Genomic DNA, 26,877 nt, shown 5'->3' on the forward strand with positions numbered 1-26,877 from the left:
ATTATTAGAAAATCAAATACTTTAAATCCTCTATTAATGCATTCGGTTGAAATTTGTGAGAAAGCATGTAGAATATTAGAAAGGCTTTACAGCTGTTTCAGTGTCATAAAAGAAGAAAGGAGAGTTTTATACAACGTGACCTTGAAATCTGAGATTTAGGAAAATATTAAGGAAGGTTGACATGGGGGTAGTGGACATTATTTGAAATGAAGAGACAATGATACAGCTTCTAATTGAGGCTTGTTTCTAAAAGTGAAGTAAGTAAACTATGAGCAGCTATAGATGACTTGTTTCATTTTTTAAATATTTAATGATTTCTTTAATGATTTGCATGAATATTTTGAGAGTCCTAACTTGCCCATTATTTTTGGGATCCCTAAGTCCCATGCAAGTACTGAAGACTCACCTTTGTGATCCATAGTTGCTGCAGTTTTTTCCAATACTAAACCATCTACAGTATGGGTGAAACATAAAATATTCATTTAGGATGATTGTGTCCTTTCTTTTGAATTCTGCATACTCGATAGATAAATTAAAGTATACAACTATTTCTAAGGATGATTGGTTGGTTAACGCTGATATTGAGAGTCCTTACAAAAAATATCACATACGCCTTGGTTTGTTACGGATAAGTGAATCATTCTAAGCTTTTTCAAACTGAGGTAAATTTTATTTATACTAGCAAATTCAAGTTGCAACTATGTGGACAGCAAGGGTTCCCATCTATGCAAATTTAGTTGTGGCACAGATGAAAGTTTAAGTTTGATATGGGTTTAATTCAACTGAAGTTTTTTTTTTTTTTTTGTTTGCTTTTTGTTTTTTGTTTTTTCTCGTCATCGAGATTTCCAAGGGAGATTTTTTAAAAGATGATTATCATCTGGCTCCTGCTGTTAGTAGGAAGTAAATATTAAGCAGTGTACATTTAAGATTCCATTTTGTTAAGTAAAATATAGAGATGGGGAAAAAGCCAGTCATTTAGAAGTAGATGAGAATATCTTTCAAAATTATTTATTTGAAAAAGAAGCTATTAGGAGGAGGAGCAATAAAGTGATGAAGGGTACAAATGATGTTTACCAAACATTTTTCATTATGATACTGATTTTACTGATTTTGGTACCTCAAGTCATTAAAAGAATTTTACTACAAATTAGAACATTTTAGAATCAGATAGAGATTTATAACAAATATTTATTTTATTATTTATTTAATTTACTTATTGTCTTTTATTTACCAGGAAAGTCCATCTGGGCACAAGTCCCATTTTCAGCAGAGGCCTAGAGTGAGAAAAGATTCACAGAAAACACATATTTACAATAAAAATTAAACATTTTAAGCACTGCATTGTAGGTAGTATTGAGATGAATTGTAAAGACATGTATCGTACTTTAGAAGTTATATTATTTTTACATAAGGTCAAAGACATGTCAACATGTAATATCTGGAGATACTAGAGTAATGATAATGCCCAGAAGTTCAGTGTATGCATATTGACAATGAGGGAGGATGTCATTAGAGCAGGTATAGAAAATAGAGGAAGAGGAAGAAGAGTATAAGCAGAAATAAAAATAAAACATAAGTAGAAACATTTCTGATAATGGAGAGGTTGAGATAACAGTAGATATGCAAGATGATGGAGTGGTTAAGAAGAGGGTATCAGGAGGAGGATATTAAGGATATAGGTTAGATGCAGGAGCAGTGGTAGGAATGAAAGACAAAGAAGTAAGAAAGGTGAAAGAGTTACACTTATCGATATGGAGATAATGGAAGAGAAGAGGAAGGATGGGTGAACTCAGGGTGGGAGTATGAGCATAGCTACGATGAAGTTAGGTGTTATTTTAGGCTGTGTTGAAATGTGTGGTAATGTTGTTTTGTGTTAGGGTGGGTGGGATGGAGTTCCAGTGCATAGCAATATAGGTTGAGTAAAATGAGTTGCCTGTACTGTTAGGAAACTTGCTCAGGAGAAATTTGTTCTGTGCATGGAGATTCCTAGCAGGGAAGTAGCATATGAGATGCTTTGTAGTTATGGGCAGGTGTCGGGTTTATCTATTATTTTGTGGGCACTAAGCAGTTGGGAGTAGGTAAGGTAATTAGGTAGTATGAGCCAGCATAGGTGCTTTTATGCTAGGCAGTGTTGTCAAGGGTTTGGTAAGATGGATGCAAACTTAGTTATTTTCTTGTCGCAAACCTCTAGTTTATTTTTAAGGTGGAGTGAAGGTTAGTCAGGATGGGTGCTGCATAGAGAAATGAAAGGAGAAGATAAAATGTTGCTAAATAATTCCTAGAGTAGTCAGTGAGAAAGAGCTTGTTTCTGTAGAGGAAGCCCAACTTTGTGAGTTTTCTTGATAGCTTGAGTGATATGTTGTTCATATTTTAAGTTATTTTCAATTAAGACACCAAGAAGCTTTGCACTGGAAATGTTTTCAATCGAGGTGTTATTTGTTGAGGGAATGTTGAAGGATTGCCATCTAGCCAGGTCTCAAGTGAGAAAAAAGGGTCCAGGGTCATATTGTGGAGTAGCGCTAGACTTGGTACAGAGCATATGTCTATTATAATATGGGGGCTTCTTTGGTAGCTTGGAGTCTGTTGGTGAGATAGCTGTGGAACTAGCTATGGGATGAATGGGAGAGTCCTAGGGAGAATAATTCATGGAGCAAGCATTGGTGTAATCAAATGCTTTTGACATGTCTAAGAAAAGGGGGATACTAGGTTGCCTGTGTTTCTTGGTAAATCTGAGCAGAGCAGTAGTGGTGCTGTAGTGAGGTAAGAAAACATGTTGAGTGTTGGAGAGGAGATTGTTATTGTGAAAATGGGAAAGGAGATGATAATGAATGCATTTTTCTAATGTATTAGAGAGTGGAGGTTGAATGGTTATAGGATGTTAATTGGAGAGGTATGATGTGAGATATGTTTTCCAGATGGCAGGGGCATCATTTTCTGTAATTGATCAATTTATGAATACAGATAAAGGGCATGCTATAGCATCTGTAGCAATTTTGAGATATTCTGGTGGCAAGTTGTTAGCAGCTGGTGTGGAATTATTTAGTTTTAGGAGGTGCTTTTTGATAGACGAGTTAGATACTGGTTGGAGGAAGAAAGGATTTTGGTGGTGTTTAGTACTGTCTGGGATAGCGAGGCTGGTGACTGGTTTGTTTATTTGGGAAAGGACAGTGTGTATGAAATGCGAATTTAATAACTGGGTAACTGTATGGACTGAGTTATTGATAGTAGCTGGTGAATGAACTGGTGAAGGAGTCATAGTTTGGCCTGGGTGAAATAGTCTGTTAGTGGTTGTCTTAGAGTTTAGAAAAATATTTAGTTTTGTCTGATCTGATTTTTTTGTTTAGAAATGTTCCTAAGCTGTCTAAAATATTGCCATTTTTATGGTGTTTTGTCAGTAGACTATGCATTCATGCATTCTATGCTTTATCTCTGTTTTACCTGGTTTCTCTTGTGACCCATCGGGTGGGAACTAGATTTGATTCATTTTGATATCACAGGAGCTACTTCATTTAGAAAGAATGTGTTATCAAAGTGAATTATGCCATCCTCTTGAAGCAAGTATTTTAGAATATCCCAGCTGTATTTGTTGAGGTGGCTAATGAAGGTGTCAATATTGACAGAGGAGACACATGTACACACATTATTATAGATTATGTGTTTATGTGCATGATTAGATTGCCTCACACCAAAGGGCAGTAGATGGTCAGTGATAGTTTCAAGTAGGCAGCCAACAGTGTTAACTTTGTTAGGGGCGGTGGTGAGGATCTGCTCTGATGTAGACTCCCTGTTACTGAATTTGTCTATTCAAGTAGCAGTGATCATAATTTGAGTAAAACCAAAGAGATTGATGGGCAGTGTGGAAGAGACAGAGTTGATAAGTAGGTAGTCTATATTAATGTCACCAGTGATGGTTTCCTTGTTGATATTATAAGAGAGCCAATACAGGATTTCTTCTAGTAATAGGATGTATTTCACAAGAGGGACACAGATGACAGTAATGTATATGCTCTTGTGTTTGTTGATTTGCAGGACAGAGAGAGAGAGAGAAAGAATTATTTCAGCTGTGGGAAAGCTGGGGATGGTGAGGGTGTAGGAAGTGATTTCAAGGTTTTTTTTGTATATCCTAGCCACGCCATCAGCTTTCATATACTGTCTGCCATTTCTAATGATGTATCCTCGGGGAGAGAATTACACGGTCTTTAGTAACTGTTTTTAGCCAGATATCGTTGGCTATTAGTATGTCAGGGGTGTATGAGGCTATATAGGCATGTAACTGTGGTAGTGTATTTGTAGATGGTCCTAAGATTTAAGTCATCTAAAGCAGACAGTTACCTTGGTTGAGTGGAAGAGGAGTACTAGGAGTAGTTGACATGGTAGAGTTGCAAGTGTGTTGAGAGAATCCAGAATTAGGATGTATATCGACATCAGGAGCAAGGTTAGATGAAAGGTGTATGTAGTGAAGTAGGTTGTTATATTTAGTTTTCACCTTTGGATTGTTTGTGTGTAGTTTGAGTTCTTTTGTGTATTTGTAATTAAAGAAAGTATGGGATGTGATAGAGTATAGACTAGATGCTATAGCAGGCTGAGAAGGGGACAATTTTGAATTATGATGTAGTTATCTGGAGGTGACAGTGAGGTTGAGTAACAATTGAATGTGATAAGATGTGGCATGGGCAAGAGTAAATAGTAAAAGTAGAGATATTAACTGAAAGGGCAGCGTAATGAAGTTATAGTAGAGAAAACAAGGTCTGAAGAATTTAATAAGGGGTGATCAGTAGAATAAGTTAATGTTTTGCTGCTTAAACTGAGATGGGTGAATGGAATAGCATGGGAAGGAGAAAACAGAGTTAGGAGGGAAGGACCAAAAAAGGTAGTGTGATGTAATATAGCTATATATAAAATGGATGAGAAAATAGGGTGGCTGTAATGTGTATGATTGGTTGTTGGTATATGATGGGTGGGCTTAGGGAATTATAAATGTAGCTGTAATAGAGATAGGTGAAATTTGAGAGTGTGGTAGGGGAGCAAAGTGAGCCCAAGTTAGGAGGACAAATGCAGTAGGTTCCAGCAACTTAGATCCAGTGCATGGCCAGAAACAATCAGTAGAGTTGGCACTGTTAGAGTTTGCATGTGAGTAGCTAAGGGTGCTTACTAGTGTAAATGCAAAAGTAAATGTTAGTATTAAAAGTAGTACACCTAAAATGATAAGGGTAGAAAGAAAAAGGAAGGCTTACCTACTAAAGTGAAAAGATTTCTCATTTGTCTCAAAGAAAGAACAGCAATAGAAGAAAAGGTCCCAAGTAGTGGAACAAGACAGGAAGAACTTGGAGGTTTGCCCCAAAGAAGCACCTAGAAATGATAGCACATGATGGAGGGTTCACTCTCTCACTCTCTCTCCTGAAGTGCAATCTGCTCTGGAACTACTCCTTTTTACATTTGTTCTTTTCAACCTGGTAGGAGTCTCTCTTGGCTTCCCCAGGTTGGTTTAGGTTGGGATCAGACTGATTTCACCACTTGGGTCCTTTACTTTTATTTTAAATTTCAGAGAAAAGGATAAATGTAAACAGCTTAGTGTACAGCTAACAAGGCAGTTGAGTATGGAAAGAAATTTAGATTACTAAAGTCACTATGGCTAAAATAAGGGGTATGCAATGGTTAAGAAAAAAACAATCTTATGCATCAAAGATACAGAAAGTGAGAAAAAGATGGCCTACAGTTTTCATAAAACTTTACAACTAGCCTGTATCATGAAGTTACTTCAATCCACTTTCTATCATTGCAGTCAACTGACAGTGGAGAATGGCCGGATGAAGTGAGCCAGCATCAGAGCTAGCAAAGGAGCATGATGCACTACCCAGCAAGGTAACAAGGGAGTGGATATGAGCACTGATACATGCAATGGGTCATTAGTGAGGGTAGAGCAGCCAAGGGATGCTCTGCAGGTTATAAATAAGTACGACTCTGCCCTTTTCCGAACACATTTTGATTCTTCTTGTAGATGTGATATATTTGTTCCCAGAACTTAGAAGACAGTAGAAAGCAGTAAACACATCTTCAAAGCAGAACGTGAAAGTAGCTGGCGAAGTCAGGACTTCTAATAGAATAATGGGAGGAACAGACATATGAAAGACAAATGCAATCACTTAAGACAGGCTTCATTTTCTCTTTTCCTTTAAGAGGCTACAACTTCATAGCTGCGATGCAGTTTAAGTCATCAAAATGAAGTCTGTAAATTCTTTCCTTTTCCAAACAGTGAATCCTCATTTTACAGTACACCTGGGTGTATGTTATGACATAAAATGTAAATAATTTCAGTTGTGAGGATCACAGATCACAGATTGCAGAACTGAATTGTTTTCTTCTTTATCTTTACACTTAGTGCTGTTCCCGGACTGTGAATAAAATCAGTCCCATAGGTTCAATGAATTGCCTTGGTAATTAAATTTGAATAAGTGAATGATTAATTAATTAATTAAGTAATTAACATGCTTATAGTGACTTTGAGATGTACTGACTAGTGACTTTGAGTTGATCTTGGCCAGTTAAAGTATATGATTTTTTTCCCAGCTATATGAGATAGCAATAGCCTCAGTAGAAGCTCTGTATCCAATAATGTTAGTCAATATTAAAGGTTGCATAATCACATGTTATTTGGAAAACAAACTCTTAAACAACTGCAATCCCTATTACAAATGAAACCAAATATTTTAAATCAATTGAGAAAGGAGTTATCTATATAGCTTACTAAACAAATAATTTAATTGGTATTATACTGTTATTAAAAATATGCAGGAGACAGTGAGAGAGAGAGGCAGTGTTTGTATGATCACATGGGCAGTAATCATGTCAGAAAGTGAAATTAGGATGAAGTCTCAATACTTGCTGGAATTGTAAGATAAGACAAAAGATTATTTCCTGAAGACCCAAAACAATCAAACAGCCAAAGATACCCCAATCCATTTCTCTCCAATGCATGCATTCATTCTTGGATGGTGCAGTGGTGCAGTGGAAGTGTTGCTGCCTCACAGCAAGAGGCTGTCCATTTTGATTCTCTGCTGGGGTGCCATCTGTGCAGAGTCTGCATGACCTCCCAGCATTTGTGTGGGTTTCCTCCCATGTTTCAAAGACATGCGTCTGGAGTGTTTCTCCCCAGGCTTCCACTGAAAATTGGCTTTGTTCCAAGTTGGACTTTCCCAGTAAACAAATGTTTAATAAAAAAAATGTAAATGAAACAGCCAGGAACATGTCAAGCTCCCAGCAACTATTAAATTGAATGCTGGTAAATCAAAGGAGTATTGCAGAAACCTTTGGTGGCAGTTAATTTTTTTTCTTCACTAGTATGTGACCGTATAGTATGTATAGATAATTTTGGATAGTGTGAGAGTGTTTCTTCTACATGGCAGTGAAGATGGGTTTGTCCCCTGCAAAAAAAAAAATAACATTGAGGTTCACTGGAAGTTGTTTATATATTTTTTTCAATCTATCATCATTTGCTTTTATTGTTGTTGATAGATCAGCATGATTCCAAACAGATATTGAGTAAAATTTTCACAGGAGTGTTAAGTGACATAGCTTACCTGCTTGATCTATATTTGTTTCTGTCCCAAAATCTGTATTGGTCCTTTTAATTTGTTTTGTATAATAAATTCATCTTCAAAATGCATAGTCAAAAACAAATTACTGGACTATAAAGTCATGCTATTGAGATGCAGTTTTCAATTCACCTGTGTCTGAACAACAAAGTGTTCTAGTCGCATATAATAGCTGAAACACTGGCATCTGAATGCAGTACTGTGATGTGCCAATTATCAGAGAATATATTAGTCTGAGGCCCTGTCCTGCTGGATGTACACATACCCAAAGCACTGCTCTTGGACTGAGAAGAGGAATATCCCAAATGACTTTTTCAAAAATTCTCTTTACTTTTATAAAAATTCCCTTTACTTTAAAACCAGAACTCCCTTATATTCATGCTATCTGTAAAAGTACATATTTGATGCCACCTCACATATGGCCATTCCGCTACCAATCTTAGCAGTATCTGTGCAAAATAGTACTAAATATAATGCAATAAACTAATGATTGTCTAGTGGTTAATATGCAACCTTCCCAGAATGGACACTCATCAAGAATTCAGCCAAAAGTCTGTTCAGGAAAGGTTCAAACTGAGTTTTTTTTTATTACTGTGAGGGGTTTCACTCCCATATACCCTCATGAAAGTAATTTTTCTATCTGTATCCCTTCCTCTTACTATAATCAAGTCTAGAACTGCTGCAGCTAGGGATGAAAAACTTTACTTAATAATGGCCCCATCCTCCTGAAGAAATGTTGGCCATATTGTCTAATTAAGAATTTGTCTACATTGCATTTGGCCAAACAGTCTCCTCACTTTAAATTATCCTTCTAGCAATGGATGCAGTTTTATGAATTTATTATCTAGTTAATTGTTAGTCAGTTTGCTTATTTGCTTATTAATTTGATATGGACAGCCAGAGTAGTGACCTATTCCTTACATTTTGTTGCTATGGGTGGTCAGTTATCCTGGTACCAGATGACAACCTTAGAGCATCAGGCACTAAAATTGTCATTATTCTTATTTTCTTTTCATTTTAAACCATAACACCTAGGATTTTTAAAATTAAAAAAAATGTTACAATATTTATTTTAGTTATGGGCTATTTATTTCACTATCAGAATTAATTCACTAATTAAATAATTACTCTAAAGTGATGACATAAAAGGACTCTGAAATGAATGCAGCATGCCAGAACATGTTCCTTTCAGTCACATGGTAACAGGACAAGTGTAGCTAACCCAGGGACTATTATATGATTCAAATACTTAAACAAGCTGCTTAACTCGAGATATTTAAGGGTTTAAATTGCAATAAATTCAAAAAGATTTTATTTGCTGTTCTGGAATCTGTCCAACTAGATGAGAGGGGTGGGAATTGTAGGAACAAAGTAGAGAAGAAAGAAGCCAAATGGCAAGTCCATTTAGATGCTGATAAAACACCTGGCCTTAACGAAACAATAAATGTAAAATGTTTTTTTTTAAAAGATGAAAGACTTGCCATTCAAGATTAGGAGATTGTCTTGTAGTGCAGTTTTAAAATTATTTTTATGTTTATATTTTTTGAGCTTAGACAGTTTTAAGTAGAGAGTTTTCACCACGGACTATCATACAATTATATATTTTTTCAGTGTGTTGCTTTAAAATGTCATTGTTCTTCTTTGTTTAAATTGTTTTATTGAATACTGATGTGCTGTCAGTTGTCATATTGCTCTTAATAGTATAAATGTGAAGTCTGTTTAATTTTTAAATTTATTTCTGAAGAAGTCTGTAGACTAAAGCTTTTATTAAACTTCAGTATACTAAAGCTGTTTTGTGAATTGAGCCTTTCACCTCTGGTGGTTATTTTAGTCTAGTTGTTAGAAAAATATGTATTAATGTGTGTATTAGCAATATGCTTCGTGCATTTAGAAGCATGAAAAGAGTTAACACATTTATTCTATTTCATACTGCATATAAATCAGTACAAACTGCAGTTGCTTTCTAACCTTGTACTATTAGCTAAAGTCTTGCTTGTGCCTTGGAAATTTACTGAGAAGCAGGTGATTTCTGCTTGTATTAGGAAAATAATGAATAGAACAATACTCCTTGTATGAAACTTAGACAAGAAGTTCCACTGTGCCATGAGAAAATACACAGCTGTAGAAGTTACAGATAATTAGTACAAAGCCTGCTTGAAAATATGAACTGCAATCAGCATTTGCTTGTATCTGTATTAGAAAAGTACCTTGAAAAGTAACTGCACAATAGACGCTTGTAAACGGATTAATGGTCACCAAGGCCAGGTTGTTTTTCTGAAAAGTTTCTCACAAATCTAGTCATGTCAGCAGAAAATCTGAAGTAACATTTGCTGTAGAACAATGCTAAAAGTTGTGTTTGATTACGTCAGCGTAGAAGGCCATGTCTTGTAAAACAGTATAAGAATGAACATACTTCCTGTTAGTAGTTAGACAAATCCTTGTATTTGCATGTATTTGTCTCCTTGCTGCAAGTAAATTAAAGTGCCTTAACTGAACCTTACGTGTATTGGTCTTTGAAGTTTTTTCCTTTGACAGATTGGTCCTTCGGACCGGAAACCTTCACTTCGCCTCAGATCAGACAGGCCAGGTGGTTTGAAACCGTACGGGGAAGAAACCACATTGGTTCTTCTTATTTGAAAAGTCCCTACAACACTGCTCCGCTACAATAAAGGCTGTCTTGTATACCCACGAACCAACCAGTTCTTTAGTAATCTGTCAGTTAGCAGCAGCATCCAACAACAGCAAAAAAAATAAATAAAATAAAAAAGAGGGAACTGTTGTTGGCTGCTGCTGCTAACTGACAGATTACTAAAGAACTGGTTGGCTCGTGGGTATACAAGACAGCCTTTATTGTACCGGAGCAGCGTTGTATGGTTGGGGTTGCAACTTGTGTTATTTGAAAAGTCCTCTGACTGAATTGTCGTACAAAAGAGGCCAGACACTTTCTGATCTGCAACTGAAGGACAGGTTTACTTGAACCAGGTGATCAATCACGAAGGCTCAGGTAAGGTGAATCTGCCTTCTTTTCTGTTTTAGATCAGGGACTAGATTTGTATTGGTTCTGTTAAGACTTTATTTATAAGCCAGGGACAGAAAGATTACTGTCTTGTCATAGATCAGGGAAACATAGCAGGTAGGCAGTCATTCTGAAGAGACTATAAAAACATCCATGGTACCACGTTAAAAATAAGGAGTTATGTAACGATTAAAAGGGTAGAACAAAAATGGGTAATAATTGTACAAAAAGGTCCCAAAGTCCGCCGTTAACTAAAGACACGAAATACATGCAGTCACAGTGTGCTGATAATATTAAATACTACTCAAAATGGGTTAATAAGTATGAATTTGATGGTAAACTAGAAAAATCCTCACTTGTCAAACTTGTCAAACAGCTTAAAACCTATTCTAGAGGTCGGGTAAAGAAGCAACGTCAATTAGGAATTCCTCAGGCACATAGATGGATTGAGGAAGTAATCCGAAGGGAACAAAAGAGTAATAATTCAAAAGCAATGTTTTTAGATAAAGAGGACAATAACTTAGTAATAGCGTCAGCCCCTGCGCCTCCCTTACCAGAATATGAGGCAAGTGAACAAATTAGTCCACCCCTGCAATATCCTGCTGTCATTGCAAGTGGAGACATTACAAAAGCGAAACCGTTTGTTAGAGATCCCGTCGAGACCAGGTCTCAAACACGGGCAAGAAACTCAAAAGGGGACATTGAGTTATACCAAATGGGTAGAAATTCACGATATATGAATGAAGAAGAAATATGCCCACCTATAGAAGTGCCTAATCCTCAGGCAGGGCAAGAAGGACAGGACCCAACTATTCTAGTGTATAGACCCTGGACTCCGGAAGACATCCGGAAAGCCACTGAGGGAATTCCCCATCCAAAAGTTAATTTTAGAAAGTTCTTAGAAGATTTGCAAGGAATGAGGCTGAGTTATAATTTAAATGGAGAAGAGGTAGAAAAAGTAGTCAGACAAATTGTGGGACCAGATTGGCACATGATTAGTGGCGACTGGAATCCCCGTGATATTGCGCTCAGGCCCCTCCCACACAGCAGCGCAGAGTTAGACAACAGAGTGAAAGGTCTTACAAACCGAATCTCTGAGAAATGGAACCCTAGGGCAGACTGGACTTGCATTAATCAATGCATCCAACAGGAAGGTGAAGCTGTTGACCGGTATTATGCCAGACTATTAGAATGTTTTAATAACCATTGTGGAATGCAGGTTCCTGAAGATCAGACACACGATTCCCCATATGAGCAGCAGTTAAAGAATGCATTTTTGAAAGGCAGTATTGCACCTATAAGCAGCTTTATTACAAAACACATGGTAGATCATCGTACAAGCAGGTTACAGTCATTGCTTGAATATGCTAGACATGCTGAAAGGCATTTTAATAGCAAAAAGAAAAAGAAAGCCCAAGTATTTTCTGTAGAAGATGGAGCAGAAGTATATGTAGTACAGTCCGGGAAAAAGGGCAAGAAAAATGCTCAGGGAAACAAACAATCTGATCAACGATCAGAGGACTTTGAAGGGTGAAAGAAAAGGGGTGAATGTTTTAAATGCGGTAAGAAAGGACACTTGGCAAGGGATTGCAAGAAAAACAAGAAGGCAACCACTGAGGATAAGGAGGGTGAGGACTGACTATATGATAGTCAGGAATCACTAGAAGGGGATAGCAGAGAAAGGACAAATGAGTATGTGATAGAGGGAGTAGAGAATGTGACAGAAGAAATAGAGGAAGTGCAAGAAGTCATGGATAGTGAAGAAAATTAAATATTGGATTTGGCTTTATTGAGCTTAGAGCTCTATTTAGCAGACAAGAAACCAGAAGTTACACTCCTGGTAGAAGGGAGGGAAGTCAGATTCTTGTGTGACTCAGGGGCATCACGGACCCTTGTACATCCCTCCAAACTGCCAGAGAATTCAGAGTCACCTGATTACATATTAGTGAAAGCAGCTAATGGACAGCTGTATCGGGAGCCCCTCTCCCATAATATTGTGATAACTGATCCTGTTTCAGGATTGACCCAGAAAAGCAAAATTGTTGTATCTGCAAAATGCCCAGTAAACCTCTTGGGCAGTGACCTTATGCAGCTATTTGGTATAGCAGTAATTCCAACTATGCAGGGTATGGAAGCACAGTGACAAATTGATACCTTTGCAGTGCAATCGGAGGGTGAAATGTTTGATTGGTACAGCCAGGACTTGGTTACAAATGGTCCAGGGGCGGTGACAGAAGAGTTGATGAACGTAGCCAACAGCAAGTTCCCCTCCCTTGACATTGATAAACAGCATTTGTTGCACTGTACTCTGTATTATTGTAATACACCAGGACCTGAAAAGGAATATGAGCAAGAATTGTTTAGAAATCATGCAAACAGATCGGTATTACGTAATCTGTACTGGGACACAGAAGGGAACAGTGTAGTCAGCTGTTCATTGCCCCAGAAGTTCTTTGCACTCTATAAATCTAATCGATTACCACATGTTAGCTTAACTAAGGACAAGAATGTAAAATGGGTAGACCTAGGAGAAAAAGTCACGAGATGGGAAAAACAGACAGAGTTAGAACTGTCAGAACAAGGAATACAAATGCAGAAGCTGAATTGGATAACTCAGACCCACCCAGCTGTACACTTGCAGTCTAGCAAGGACAGCTGATTACCACTCCTATTGAAGGAGGAAGAGAATGCCTTACAGAATATACCAGAAAATCTCTGGTCAACAGGAAAATCAGATGTAGGACTTATTCTTACAGCAGGACCAGTTACTATTACGCCAAAGTCAGCACTTAGACCACAAAAGAGACAGTATCCCTTAAGAAAAGATGCAGAGGTAGGAATCAAACCTATTATAGCAGCTTTACTTAAGGAAGGGGTGCTGGTAGAATCTCCCGATTCACCATGTAACACACCCTTATTTCCTGTTAAGAAAGTGAATGGAGAGTGGCGTATGGTCCAAGATTTACAAGCTGTAAATGACGCAGTAATACCAAGGGCACCTACGGTGCCAGACCCACACACCCTGTTGAATGATTTAAAACCTCAACAGAAATATTTTTCTGTGGTAGATATCAGCAATGCGTTCTTTTCAATACCGATACACCCTGACAGCCAGCATTGGTTTGCATTCACATTTCAGGGGAAAAGGTATACATATACGTAACTACCACAGGGGTATTGTGAAAGTCCAACAATATTCTCACAAGAAATGGCAAGAAACTTGGTGGGATTTACCCCACCAAGAGGTAGTCAGATTTTGCTTTATGTTGACGATATCCTGCTGGCGTCCCCCTCCCAGCAAGATTGTAAGGAAGATACCATAGCGCTATTACAATTTTTAGCCACTGAAGGACATAAAGTAAACAAAAATAAACTGCAGCTTTGGAAAAAACAAGTTAAATATCTAGGATATGTAATATCCGAGGAAGGTAGGACATTAGATGAGGACAGAAAAATAGCGATTTTACAAGCACCAAAACCCACTACCAAGAAGGAAATGATGTCCTTCCTGGGTATGACTAATTTTTGTCTGAGTTGGATTCCAAACTATGCCTTGGAATCTGCACCGTTGACTAACCTGATTTATAAAAAGCCTATGGCAGCACAGGATTTGATACAATGGACACCAGAAGCAGAATCTGCTTTCTGCAAACTGAAACAGTTAATAGCATCCTCATTAGTTTTGGGATTACCAAACTATCATAAACGTTTTTTCCAAATTGTAGATTGTAAGCAAGGTTATATGACATCAGTGTTAACACAGCAGCATGGGGACAAGCAACGCCCTATTGCTTATTATTCATCACAACTGGACCCAGTGGCACGGTCTTTACCTCACTGTGTACAAGCAGTAGTTGCAGCTGCAATGGCAGAACAGGCTTCGGCCTCAGTAGTGTTGTTTCACCCTCTCACATTGAGAGTGCCTCATGCAGTCGCAATTATTTTACTGCAAGAGAAGGTAGCATATCTTTCCCCTGCTAGGCATCTTTCCTGTATGACTATATTGTTGAGCCAACCTCATATGACAATTGAATGATGTACGACTTTGAATCCTTCTACCTCGCTCCCAACCCCTGCAGATGGCACACCACACAGCTGCCTGAAGGTGATTGAGCAAAAGACACTGCCTAGAAAAGATCTTACGGATGTTCCCTTGGATGATGCCGAGGTGACATACTACGTGGACGGCTCATGCAAAAGGGGTCCTGCAAGACAGAACCTAGTAGGATATGCAGTCGTTTCTGACACAGACATTATAGAAGTAAAATCTTTGCCACATAGTCTATCTGCAGAAGCAGCAGAATTGATTGCCTTGACACAGGCATGTACCTTAGCAAATGGTAAATGTGTGAACATTTTTACTGACAGCCAGTATGCTTTTTCTACTGTACATGTTTTTGCGCAACAGTGGAAAAATTGAGGAATGATAACATCTACTGGCAAACCAAACAATCATGCACAGTTTATTTTAGATCTTTTAGAATCTATTCAGTTACCTCAGAAAGTAGCTATTTGTAAATGCACAGCTCATACCAAGCAACAGAACAGGATTTCAAAAGGTAATGCAAGAGCTGATACAGCTGCAAAGCAGGCAGCTTCAGAAGTATTTCTTTTGAATGAGGAACTACAACCCTCTGAGATTTTAGACTTAGAAATGTTAAAGACAATGCAAACACTTACTACACAAACTGAAAAACAAAGATGGGTAAAACGAGGAGCAATTCTCAAAAAGGGGCTGTACATCTCTAAAGAAGTAAAACCGATATTGCCGTCTAATTTGTTTAGATATGCAGCTTTGTTGAGCCATGGGCAGTGCCATGTCTTAACAGGGGGGATGGTACAGCTGGTGAACCAAGTGTTCACGACGTACGGATTTACAAACTACTCTAAAAAATTTTGTTCGTTATGCCACATCTGTAATAAACATCATGCACAAGGGGTGTTAAAGCCCAAGCAAGGGAGTTTCCCTACACCACCGTATCCATTTCATACTATTTGTATGGATTTCATAGAGTTGAATAAATGTGAAAATAAGAAGTATTGTCTTGTCATTGTAGATATGTTTTCCAGATGGGTGGAAGCCTTTCCGACTAAAAATCCAGACGCTATGACTGTGGCCAAAGTTCTTGTTAAAGAAATCATCCCTAGATTCGGCATTCTGGAAAGGATCTACAGTGACAACGGCACACACTTCGTGAATCAGACCATACAGCAGTTAAGTAAACATTTTTGCATTTCTCTGAAGAATCATTGTGCGTATCACCCGCAATCAGTAGGGCTAGTAGAGAGGCATATTGGGATTTTAAAGAGTAAGCTAAGAAAATTAATGATAGAAACAGAGAAACTGGGTGTACTGTCTGCCCCTGGCACTGTTGAGCATAAGAACTGTTCCGAATGCAAAAGGATTGACTCCTTTTGAAAAGCTCTTTGGAAGGGCTTACTATATACCTCAGTGGAAATCTCTCATGCCCGCAGACCAGGAAGCTGACAGTACATTAGCAGAGTATATGCATAATTTGTTAAATTCTAAACATTTGTTGCAGTTTAATTTTGTTTCAGATAAAGAAGGAACCAGACCGTCAGAAGTGGCAGTGCCCCCTGGAGCGTGGATCTGGCTGAAGATAGTTAAGAAGAAAAATTGGGCATCTCCGAAGTGGGAAGGTCCATATCCAGTGCTTTTGTCAACACCCACTGCAGTCAAAATTGCGGAACGTGCCTCTTGGATCCACCTGACGCACTGTAAATCAGTTAAAAACTTTGAACTGGACAAAAATCTTGTTACATGCCAAGAGCAAAAATGATAAGAGTCCAGAAGAAACAGGAATGCAGAACAACCCTTTCCTCAGAAGTATTGCATAATCATCCTGTTAACTGCATTAGTGACAATAATCTTTTTGTTGTGGTCTTTTCTTTTCCCAGCCACGCAGACTGAACTGAATAAACGTGAAGCATTACTCATAAACTGACATCCAAACTTTAACACTTACCAGGCAATTAAATATGTGTATGCTAAGACTTTCAATGTTTTGAATTGCTGGATTTGCACAGCTTTGCTGACAGCATACGGGGGGTTATTAATGACTACAGTCCCCCTAGGGTCAATGAGACCTGGGAGAACTTGGTTTATGATACCTCAGTCATTACAGCACAAGATAAAATAGCATTGCACTTGTCTGTTCCACAAAAAGGAACTGTGTGTTTTTATAAAAATTATACTGTTCAGGTGGGTTGGAGCATTTGCAATGTGACTGTTCCTTATAGATGTTAAACTAAAGGTAACAAAGTAGATCTTTATTGTAATGCAAACTATGATTCATTTCTTGTATTGATGCACAAAACACTTGATGAAGTAAAACATAATTCTGTTCTTTATAAACAGCTGTCTATAATTGATAGAAAAATGTTTCATGCAGGGCGAGTGTACATTCATAGCAAGGTAACTACTAAAGTAGAGGATTGTTATTTTGTGTGTGGCAGAAAGGCATACAAATGGTTACCTGAGAATTGGTCCGGCAGTTGTTTTTTGGGTTACCTGGTTCCGGCCATACGACACACTGCAGTTTTGCCTCATGGGAAAATTCGAAATGTCCGAGAAGTTGTCAAGAAACCTGTAAATCCAGTAGGACAAATTGATGCGCGTTGGAAAGACCAACACTCTCTAGGCAAAGGACTGACACACATGGACTTGAGTGATAGCGTTATATCGTGGGCGGGCATATCACCAGCATATGGAACAGTGAAATTGATCTGGGAGCTGAGAAAACTGTCAAAACTTCTTGAGGTAATGAGCAACGCAACTTTTTCTGCTCTCGAATTGGTGACTGATGAACTGAATGCTATGAGAACTGTAGTGCTCCAAAACTGCATGGCTCTCGACTTCACCCTAGCGGCGAGAGGTGGTATGTGCCCTTTAATCCAAGAAGAATGCTGTTCCTATATTCCTGACCATAAACACGAGATGGACAATCATCTTGAGGTAATTCAGCAAGTGTCGGCCATGACCAAACCAGGCCCAAAACCACTGATGGACTTTTTCCACAAATGGTTTGGGGGGGTGGGGTACCATCCTAATGAACATCCTGATTGCCATTTGTGTAGGTATGCTCCTACTGGGAGTATGTGTTTGTTGTGGTATCCCCTGCATGAAAAGACTGATTAAAGACCTTATAGACATGTCAGTTTCTGAAACCTTATATCAAAGTACTGAGTTTGAAGAACTGTTAAAAGACTAAAAAGCTTTCATAAGTCTAAACTGAATGACTCACTTAACTGCAAATCCTGAGTGGAAGAGGTTAGGAGAAGAAAACAAACTGTTTATGCTCATCTTGAAAGTAGAATAAAAGTATTAATAGGGGGGAAATGTCAGAAAAATATGTATTAATATGTATTAATGTCTGTATTAGCAATATGCTTAGTGCATTTAGAAGCATGAAAAGAGTTAACACTTTTATTCTAGTTCATACTGCATAAATCTGTACAAACTGCAGTTGCTTTCTGACCTTGTACTGTTAGCTAAAATCTTGCTTGTGCCTTGGAAATTTACTGAGAAGCAGGTGATTTCTGCTTGCGTTAGGAAAATAATGAATAGAACAATACTACTTGTATGAAACTTAGACAAGAAGTTCCACTGTACCATAAGAAAATACACAGCTGTAGAAGTTACAGATAATTAGTACAAAGCCTGCTTGAAAATATGAACTGCAATCAGCATTTGCTTGTATCTGTATTAGAAAAGTACCTTGAAAAGTAACACTGCACAATAGACGCTTGTAAACGGATTAATGGTCTCCAAGGCCAGGTTGTTTTTCTGAAAAGTTTCTCACAAATCTAGTCATGTCAGCAGAAAATCTGAAGAAACATCTGCTGTAGAACAATGCTAAAAGTTGTGTTTGATTACGTCAGCTTAGAAGGCCATGTCATGTAAAACAGTATAAGAATGAACATACTTCCTGTTAGTAGTTAGACAAATCCTTGTATTTGCATGTTTTTGTCTCCTTGCGGCAAGTAAATTAAAGTGCCTTAACTGAACCTTACGTGTATTGGTCTTTGAAGTTTTTTCCTTTGACACTAGTTGAATAAGCATTGCATTGTGCTTTCCTACCAAGAGGGAATGGAATAAAAGAAATCCGAAAAATTTGAGTTAGCTGTGCATGACAACCAAAACACAAACACAGACACACACACACGCACACACACACACACACACACACACACACACACACACACACACACACACACACACACACACACACACACACACACACACACACATACACACACACACAAGCACAATCTGCAGGAACAAATAATGAATTACAGATAGTGTCCCCTGGAAATTGGAAACCCCTCTTCTATTAGATAACATGGGATGTTAATACTAGAACTAGTCAAAGAACTTAATAAGTCCACAAAGTGTCAAGGATAACTGTTGTTTTTGCTGGTAACTAAATGACTTTACATTGATTTAACTTGACATCTGTAAAATCTAACCATTTTTTTTTATTCTTGCAGCTCATTCCCCAAATCTCTTCTTTGTCTTGGTTTACCACTGTGGTTCCCCTTGTTCTGGTGTTATCAGTTACAGCTGCCAAGGATGCTATCGATGATGTTGTAAGTAAAGTTCATTTAACTTCAACTTCAAAAACACACAAACTGTTAAAATAAACATTTTTTTGTACATTTTTTCTCTCTTTTTATCAGCCAGGTTTATCTTCAGTAACTATTGTGTCTATTTGTGTCTACTTCTGTTGGTCGACAACCCAATTCACTGACACTCATTTGGTCGACAGCTCATTTGATCGACAAACATTCTAGGTGGGGGGCTTCACCCCCCACCCCACCCCCAATGTGGGGGGCTGTGCCCCCCACCCCACCCAACTATATATAACAACTCCACAGTCGCACAACAGTGGGGAGGGGGGGCAAATCCCAGGTTTTTGCCTTGAATACTTTTTGTCGATCAAATGAGCTGTCGACCAAATGAGTGTCAGTGAAATGGGTTGTCAACCAACAGAAGTAGACCCATCTATTTATATTGTATCTGGAGAAAGTCTTAAAGATTAACTGCATGTCATAATTCAGAACATCATATGAGAGCTCCTGACAACTTTGACCATGGACAAGCATAGAAATTGGAAACCATGTTATGTAGTATGGTTCTGGTCTTGACCTTGAACTTGCTTTTTATCATGTGAACAATTTATCTTTGATTTGCTAGACAATAAACAGAACGCTGATTACATCAAAATGTAAGTGAAGGTAATTCTTGATGGCTGTGCTAGAGATGGATCTCAGGCAGCTAATGTTAAAACATACTCATAGATTTGTTTTTCTAAAATATGAGGGGAGAGACATTCTCAGATTTGAAAGTGGATGATCATTTGGGAACAAATGATCACCGGATAGTATGTCTCACAACAACCTAACTACAGACTAATGCCAAACAAATGTAACGATTACAGATTTCATGGGATCACATTATGACAAAATGAGACAGCACAAAAGGAAAGTTCTAGCACACATAAGTGTAGGTGAACAATGAGGATATTTAAGAGCAGTCAATGAGGCAACTAACCTTTCTGTGATGATAAATTGCAAATCAAGCAGGAAAAAACTGCACTGGTTTCCAAATTAAGAAGTATCAGGGGAGGGGGAAGAGTAAGACAGGAAAAAGCAGTTTATGCAGAAAAACAAAAGGAAAATCAATCAGTGAAGCAAAGGGCAAGACTGTGGATATAACAGGCAAATCTGTCAAAAAGTAGGCACATTTTCTTGATAAAGAGGGTGGGAGGGTGGCCTAATGGTTAAGGTGTTTGCCTTATAAACTCAAAGTGCAGGGTTTGAGTCTCACAAGGGATAATTGGCTAGGCTTGAAATGGCTCACAAGAGCAGTTAGCTTAGTACCAATCTATGAACCTAAATAGTGGAACAAACAAACAAAATGAAAGATAATCAATCAAGATCATAACTGTAGGATGGGCTTAAAATGATGCTGTAAAGCAGAACTGCTAAATTAATACTTTTCAGTTTTAAATTTAATTTAATTATTAATTTTCCTTGAGGAAAAAGTGGAGCTTTGGGCATTACCAAAGCTTCTTATCAGGAAGGTTACACAGGTAAATAAACTACAATTCTTTGACTGGCTAACAAAAGTAGTAAACTAGAAAATGGCTGCAAGTGTGCCCTAGTTAGATGTCAGCAAAGTATTTAGAACACTGAAATACAAAATGTTGGTGAATAAACTGGACAACCTTGGAGTGAGCCATATGATAATATCATGGATACAACATAAATATCAGTAGAAGAAGGCAAAATTATAATAGTGCTCTTTCAAATGAAATTTTGATTTCTGCCATAATACCACAGGGGTGACTACTAGAGCCAATCTTTTTCAAAGTCTGTACCAGTAGTATTGTAAAGTGTCTAGAAGGAAAAGTATGTATTTTTCTAAAGATACAAAGATATGCAAAAGGTATAGAAAATAAAGCAAAGGACTTAGCAAGACTGAAGGAAACTATGCAAGAAATGCTAACCATATAAAGGGGTACACAATTAGAGGCGATTCAGAAGTATCAAGAAAGGACCTTGAGAGTATTCATATCACATGGTGTAATAACAATCATGCAAGAAATAAACAAGAACAACAGCATTCAGAGGAACAAATATCATAGCACAAGTTGTTAACCCTCAGTATACAGGCAGCACTAAGACCTCATCTAAAATGTTTTGTTCAGCTCTGGGGAGACCCTGATGCCATGATACAGAGGAAAACAGTAAAATGGTGCATATTTCTTAAAAGAAGCCAGAAGAAAAAGAATACTGCTGCAGCTTAATATGTTTGATCTTGCAGAAAGGAGATGGCCATAGGATAACACTAGAGTATTCAGAGGTAATCTGTATGATCAAAATGGGCACATGCTTTTCAAAAATAAATATATGAAAACTACACAAAACATTCTTAAGCTGTATGGTGGAAAGCTCAAAGGACATACAACAGTGTTTTTTTTATACAGGTATGGGGAAATGGTGAGAATAGGTTTTCTAGAAAAGACAGCACTGACAATCTTAGAAGGCATAAAATTAACAGAACAGTCATAAGGCATTATTATGATGGATGAATTAAAACAAAAGTTACCTGTGACAGGAAGGAAAATGGCGAGATTAAGTGGACATGTGGTCATTCTTTGCCATCAAACTCTGTTTCTGAGGAAGATGCACACACACACACACACACACACACACACACACACACGTGTGTGTGTGAGTGTGTGTGTGTGTGTGTGTGTGTGTGTGTGTGTGTGTGTGTGTGTGTGTGTGTGTGTGTGTGTGTTGTGTGTGGGTGTATAGTTTACTATCAAAATGTTGAAAGTCACAATTTTTTTAAATCACTTAACACATTAGGCTGAATTTTGCAATGTCATATTGACAAAGTGCTGAAAATGACTAAAGTGATGTTCGACATTCGAACATGTTTGAAATCTCCAGCATAAATTAAAACAGTAGCCAGCAGCATACAGTACTGCTGCACTAAAACAATATGTTAATTTCATTTTTTTAAATGACTATAGCATAAAACTACATGACATGTTTGCGTTTACATTTTTGTAGGGGGGCAAGCCCCCCTGCACCCCCCCATGTGGTGGACTGCACCTACCACACCCCTTGCACATTAAATATGACAACTCTGAAATCGCACTACAGTGAAGACAAAGGCAAACCTCCTGATACACACTGCACTGCATTCTCCAGTCAAAACATAGACCTCTAAAACATGATTACACAACACCGAATCTGCTCTTGAATTATGGTTTACTTTATTCGGAGTATCATGGTTCACAATGTGTTCCACTCAGTCAAGTGATTCTGCATATGTGGAATCTGAGTATGTGTCATTTCACATTTTGATAGTAAACCTATGCACAAATATATTTATATCTATATCTATCTATCTGTATCTATTTATAGATAGATAGATAGATAGATAGATAGATAGATAGATAGATAGATATTCTATTTTTTTTTTTTTGCTCCTTGCATTTCCAAAAGTTCCACCTTCATCAACAGCTCATATGCCTTTTTTTCACCGGTGTGGTACAGTTATTTACTAAACCCATGCTGAAATGTAATTACTTACTACAAAAGTCATAGGTTTGGAAAACTGGAACTATTCAGAAATATCTGAGGAACTGTCACTGTGTTCGGTTTCTTATATTTTATTTAGAGCTGACCTGTGCCTCTTCTATAGTTCTGTTTGAAAATCTATGCTTGGAATCTACAAGTGTATGAGTTAACACCAGGCCAGGGGAAACTAATCTATACATAAATATCAGTAATACAAAAATGTGACAGTTATGTCATACCAGAAGTTTAGCTAGCTATTGTGGCAAATGGTACTGTCCCCCAATCTGGTGCCACCACAACCTTAAGTTGAGGAGGAAAAAAAAAAGGTCTGAAGGTGTATTCCTAATATGATACTCCTCATTTAAGGAACAAGCCAGAAAAAGGTCAATTTCTGATCAGGCACTCTGCACTTAATGAGCAAGCCAGGTCCAGATCTATGCTCCTCAACCCTAACTTGATGGGCAAAAAATAAAGCTCTACTTTATTTTTTAACCTGTAGCAAACTACTCGTAACAAGCAGCTGCTACAGTTTATGCCACACACATGGCACTACAGTGCTTAAATTCTGACAGCAGCTGCTGATGTTTATTTATTTAATTTATTTATTTAACATTTGTTGGCCGGGACAGTCCGACTGGACAGCAAGTGTCTGTTTGCAGCGGAGGCCAGGGGAGCAAAGTTCCAACATACAGAAGCATCATATAACAGAAACAATGAATAGTATATGTAATACATAGTGTCACAAGAATATACAATGCGCAAGTTTAAGGAGAGAAGTTCAAAGAACAATAATATGCAAAGGTGGTTAAGTACAAATGAAGGAGAAAAATGCTACTTTACATTATTTACATGTTTGAGAGAATCATAGGCAAGTAGTCGAGGTGATGGAGGAAAGCTATGGTAAGTTAAGGGCAAGGAAGGATGATAGTAAGATTAATCAGGTTTGATACATGAGCAGATCCATGTTTTAGCTAGGTGAAGTGTTAGTTTGTTTCTGAAAAAGGCCAAATTATTTTCAAGCCTTATTTCTTGGGGGGGGGGAGTTCCAGGCTTTTGAGACTGCGTAAGAATAAAGAGATTCACCTGCACTATTTTTACACTTAGTTTTTTTGAGTAGAGCAACATTGGAGGACCTTAATTGTTGAGTAGTGCAGTATAAGATGAGGAGGCCTATTAGTGTGGGGATTTTATGTGGGGAATATAGTATCTGGTGAGCAAAAATGAGTTGGTTGTAAGTTAGTACGTTAGAGAGTTCTAGCCAGTGAAGTTGTCCCAGGGATTGGCTGTGATGAGAGCAGGATTTGGACTGGTAGCGAACTTGACAATTTTATTGTAATATGTGCTGAGTATATTAAGGTCAGCCTTGTTTAATCCTGTAAGCACTGGGGATGCATATAGAATTGTGGATAAAAGATGAGTTCTCGCTAAAGTGACCATGGCTTCAGGGGAGAGGTAATGTTTGCAACAATATAGGGCTCCTAATTTTTTGTGGACTTTGGATTCTGTAATAGAATATGTTTGTCATATTTTAGATTTTGGTCAATAGTCACAACAAGCAGTTTGGCATGTGACACTGGTGAGATTAGAGTGTTATTGGAAGAGGTGATAGAGAAAGAGATAAGGGGGTTAGCCATTTAGTGGGATGAAAGAGCATTAGTTGGGTCTTTTTTGGGTTTAATATCAGTTGGGAGTCCTTTAGCCAATTCTCTATTTCAGTGAAAGTCTGCTGGGTTTTGGTCTGAAGCAGTTGCATTGTAGGTGCAGAGCAGATAACTGTAGTGTCGTCAGCATATTGTACTATGCTGGCCTGATGAGTGGCAGTGTGAAGGGTATTTGTGAAGATGGTGAAGAGCAGGGGTCCATGTATGGAGCCTTGAGGTACCCCTTGTGAAACAGGAAGAAGAGGAGAAAGTGAGTTGTGCCATTTTACTGCTTGAAATAAATTGCTGACATATTCGTTAAACCAGAGAAGGGAGGGGGTATCAACACAGTGCCTAGAAAGGGAGGTTAATAGTTTGTGGTGGGATACTGAATCAAAACCTTTTGATAAGTCTAAGAAGATAGTAGATACAGGGTTGCCTTGATTCCTGTGCTGATTGTTTTTGTGAATGTTATTAGTGCTGAGGTGGTACTATGTGCTGGGCGGAAACCATGTTGGGTATTGGATAGAAGATTGTTGGCAGAAGATGGTTAAGTAATTGTATATGAACGCATTTTCCTAGGATTTTTGATAAATGAGGTAGAATGGCTATTGGTTGGTAGTTATTTACCTCTGTAGAGGAGCCTCCCTTATGCAAGGGTATGATGTAGGAGATTTTCCATGATGAGGGAACAGTATGTACAATGATACTTCTATTTATAAGTATTTATACAGGGTAGGCTATGGATAGAGCTGCTATTTTATATATATATATATATATATATATATATATATATATATATATATATATATTTCTTTTTTTTTTTGCTATTAAAGTATCGAAGTAAAAAAAGGTACTTAACAGAGAACTATTTTGCCGAAAGTACACATTACCTAATGGCCCTAATGTCGAATATCAGCTGTTAATGCCGAAAATGTTGAACATGACATTTTACAGCACTTAACAGCAATCCTACCATTGCCCTAACTCCCTAACTTGTACATCTAACATCCCATTTATGTAGGGGGGCAAGCCCCCCTGTAGCCCCCATACCCCCCTAACTATATATTCCAACTCCGAGATCGCACAACAGTGAAGAAAGGGATGTATTTCCCTTACCGCACTGTACTGCAATCCCTGTACATAATCGAACATTCATATTTGTGAATGCACAGTACATTCACATATGTAACGTTCGATTATGTAGCTTGCACACATATGAACTATTCATAGGTTCATAGGTTGGTACTAGGCTATCAGCCCTAGGGCCTATACAAGCCTAGCCAAAACAATTCCCTGGCTATTTCATCCCACACTATTTACTTCCCTGGAACCCTGTCTAGCAGGGCAACTGACATGATCCCTGGGGTGAATTTCCTTCCTCCCATCCAATTGTCAAGCTTCCTTTCGAAGAGGGCCAAAGAGGCACTCTGCTTGACATGTATGGGCAATCTATTCCAGAGTCTGGGGAGTCTCTGGGTCAGGAACCTATCCCTCCAGCATGTTTTGTTTATTGTAATGACAAGGTTTAGATCCCTGGAGCATGTGGCTCTGAGGGATTGGGATTTCTTTAACTGCAGCATGTCCAGCAGCTCTGAGTTTGACATGGCCTTGTATGTTAAGCAGAGATTGCCTCTGAGTAGACAATATGCAACAGAGTATAGCTGGAGTTTTTTAAGGTGGTCAGTGTAGGGCATCTGCTTTAGGTCTGTGATTCTTTTAGTGAGGTATTTCTGTGGCCTTTCCAGTTGTTGCAGATGTCCTGAGAGGTACATACCAAATGGGGCGTTGTATTCTATAATGGGTCTAATGAGGTATGGGTACAGTGGGACAATGACCTCCGTTTTTCTGTGGGGAATATAGTATCTGGTGAGCAAAAATGAGTTGGTTGTAAGTTAGTAGGTTAGAGAGTTCTAGCCAGTGAAGTTGTCTCAGGGATTGGCTGTGATGAGAGCAGGATTTGGACTGGTGGCGAACTTGACAATTTTATTGTAATATATGCTGAGTATATTTTTTTACATGTGTGGCCGTTATTACCGGAATTTGACCATCTTCCGGTATTGAGGTAGAATGGCTATTTGTCGGTAGTTATTTACCTCTTGTACCAACACCTTTGCCCAATGGTGCTGGGGGGTGAGAGGGGGGTGAAGTTGGCACTGAATCGATCTGCCAGGATATTGGCAATATCTTTGGGATCAGTATATTTAATGCCATTCTATTTTAGCTCAGAGCAGATCTGAGCATTGCCATTTAGATTCTTGGCATAGTTATAGAATGCCTTGTGGTTGTCTTTGGAATCTTTGGCAATTTTATTTTCATAACTAGCTTTGGAGGATTTTATGAGGGATCTCAGTTTCTTACTGAGGCTGGTAACAGAGTTTTTTGCATCCTGGGATTTTCCTCTTTTCTGCAACAGTTTCTTCCTTTTGTTGTAAAGTTTGTTTATGGCAGGGGACCACCAAATTGGCTTCTTTTTTTTTTGGATGAGAGCATCTTGGTTTTATTTGGG

General features: G+C 38.2%; 1 protein-coding gene across 1 annotated transcript in view; it reads left to right on the top strand.

Annotated features, from left to right (window-relative positions):
• LOC122814860 (phospholipid-transporting ATPase ID-like) overlaps nt 1-26,877 on the top strand; it is a 2,026,011-nt gene that overhangs the window by 1,079,968 nt on the left and 919,166 nt on the right. The window contains exon 5 of the mRNA XM_044087143.1: nt 19,120-19,218. Within this exon, the coding sequence (XP_043943078.1) occupies nt 19,120-19,218 (99 nt within the window). The remainder of the gene's footprint in view (nt 1-19,119; nt 19,219-26,877) is intronic.

This window comes from Protopterus annectens, chromosome 1.part1, assembly GCF_019279795.1.
Source record: "Protopterus annectens isolate FY-2018-M chromosome 1.part1, PAN1.0, whole genome shotgun sequence".
In the NCBI taxonomy this organism is placed as follows: Eukaryota; Metazoa; Chordata; order Ceratodontiformes; family Protopteridae; genus Protopterus; species Protopterus annectens.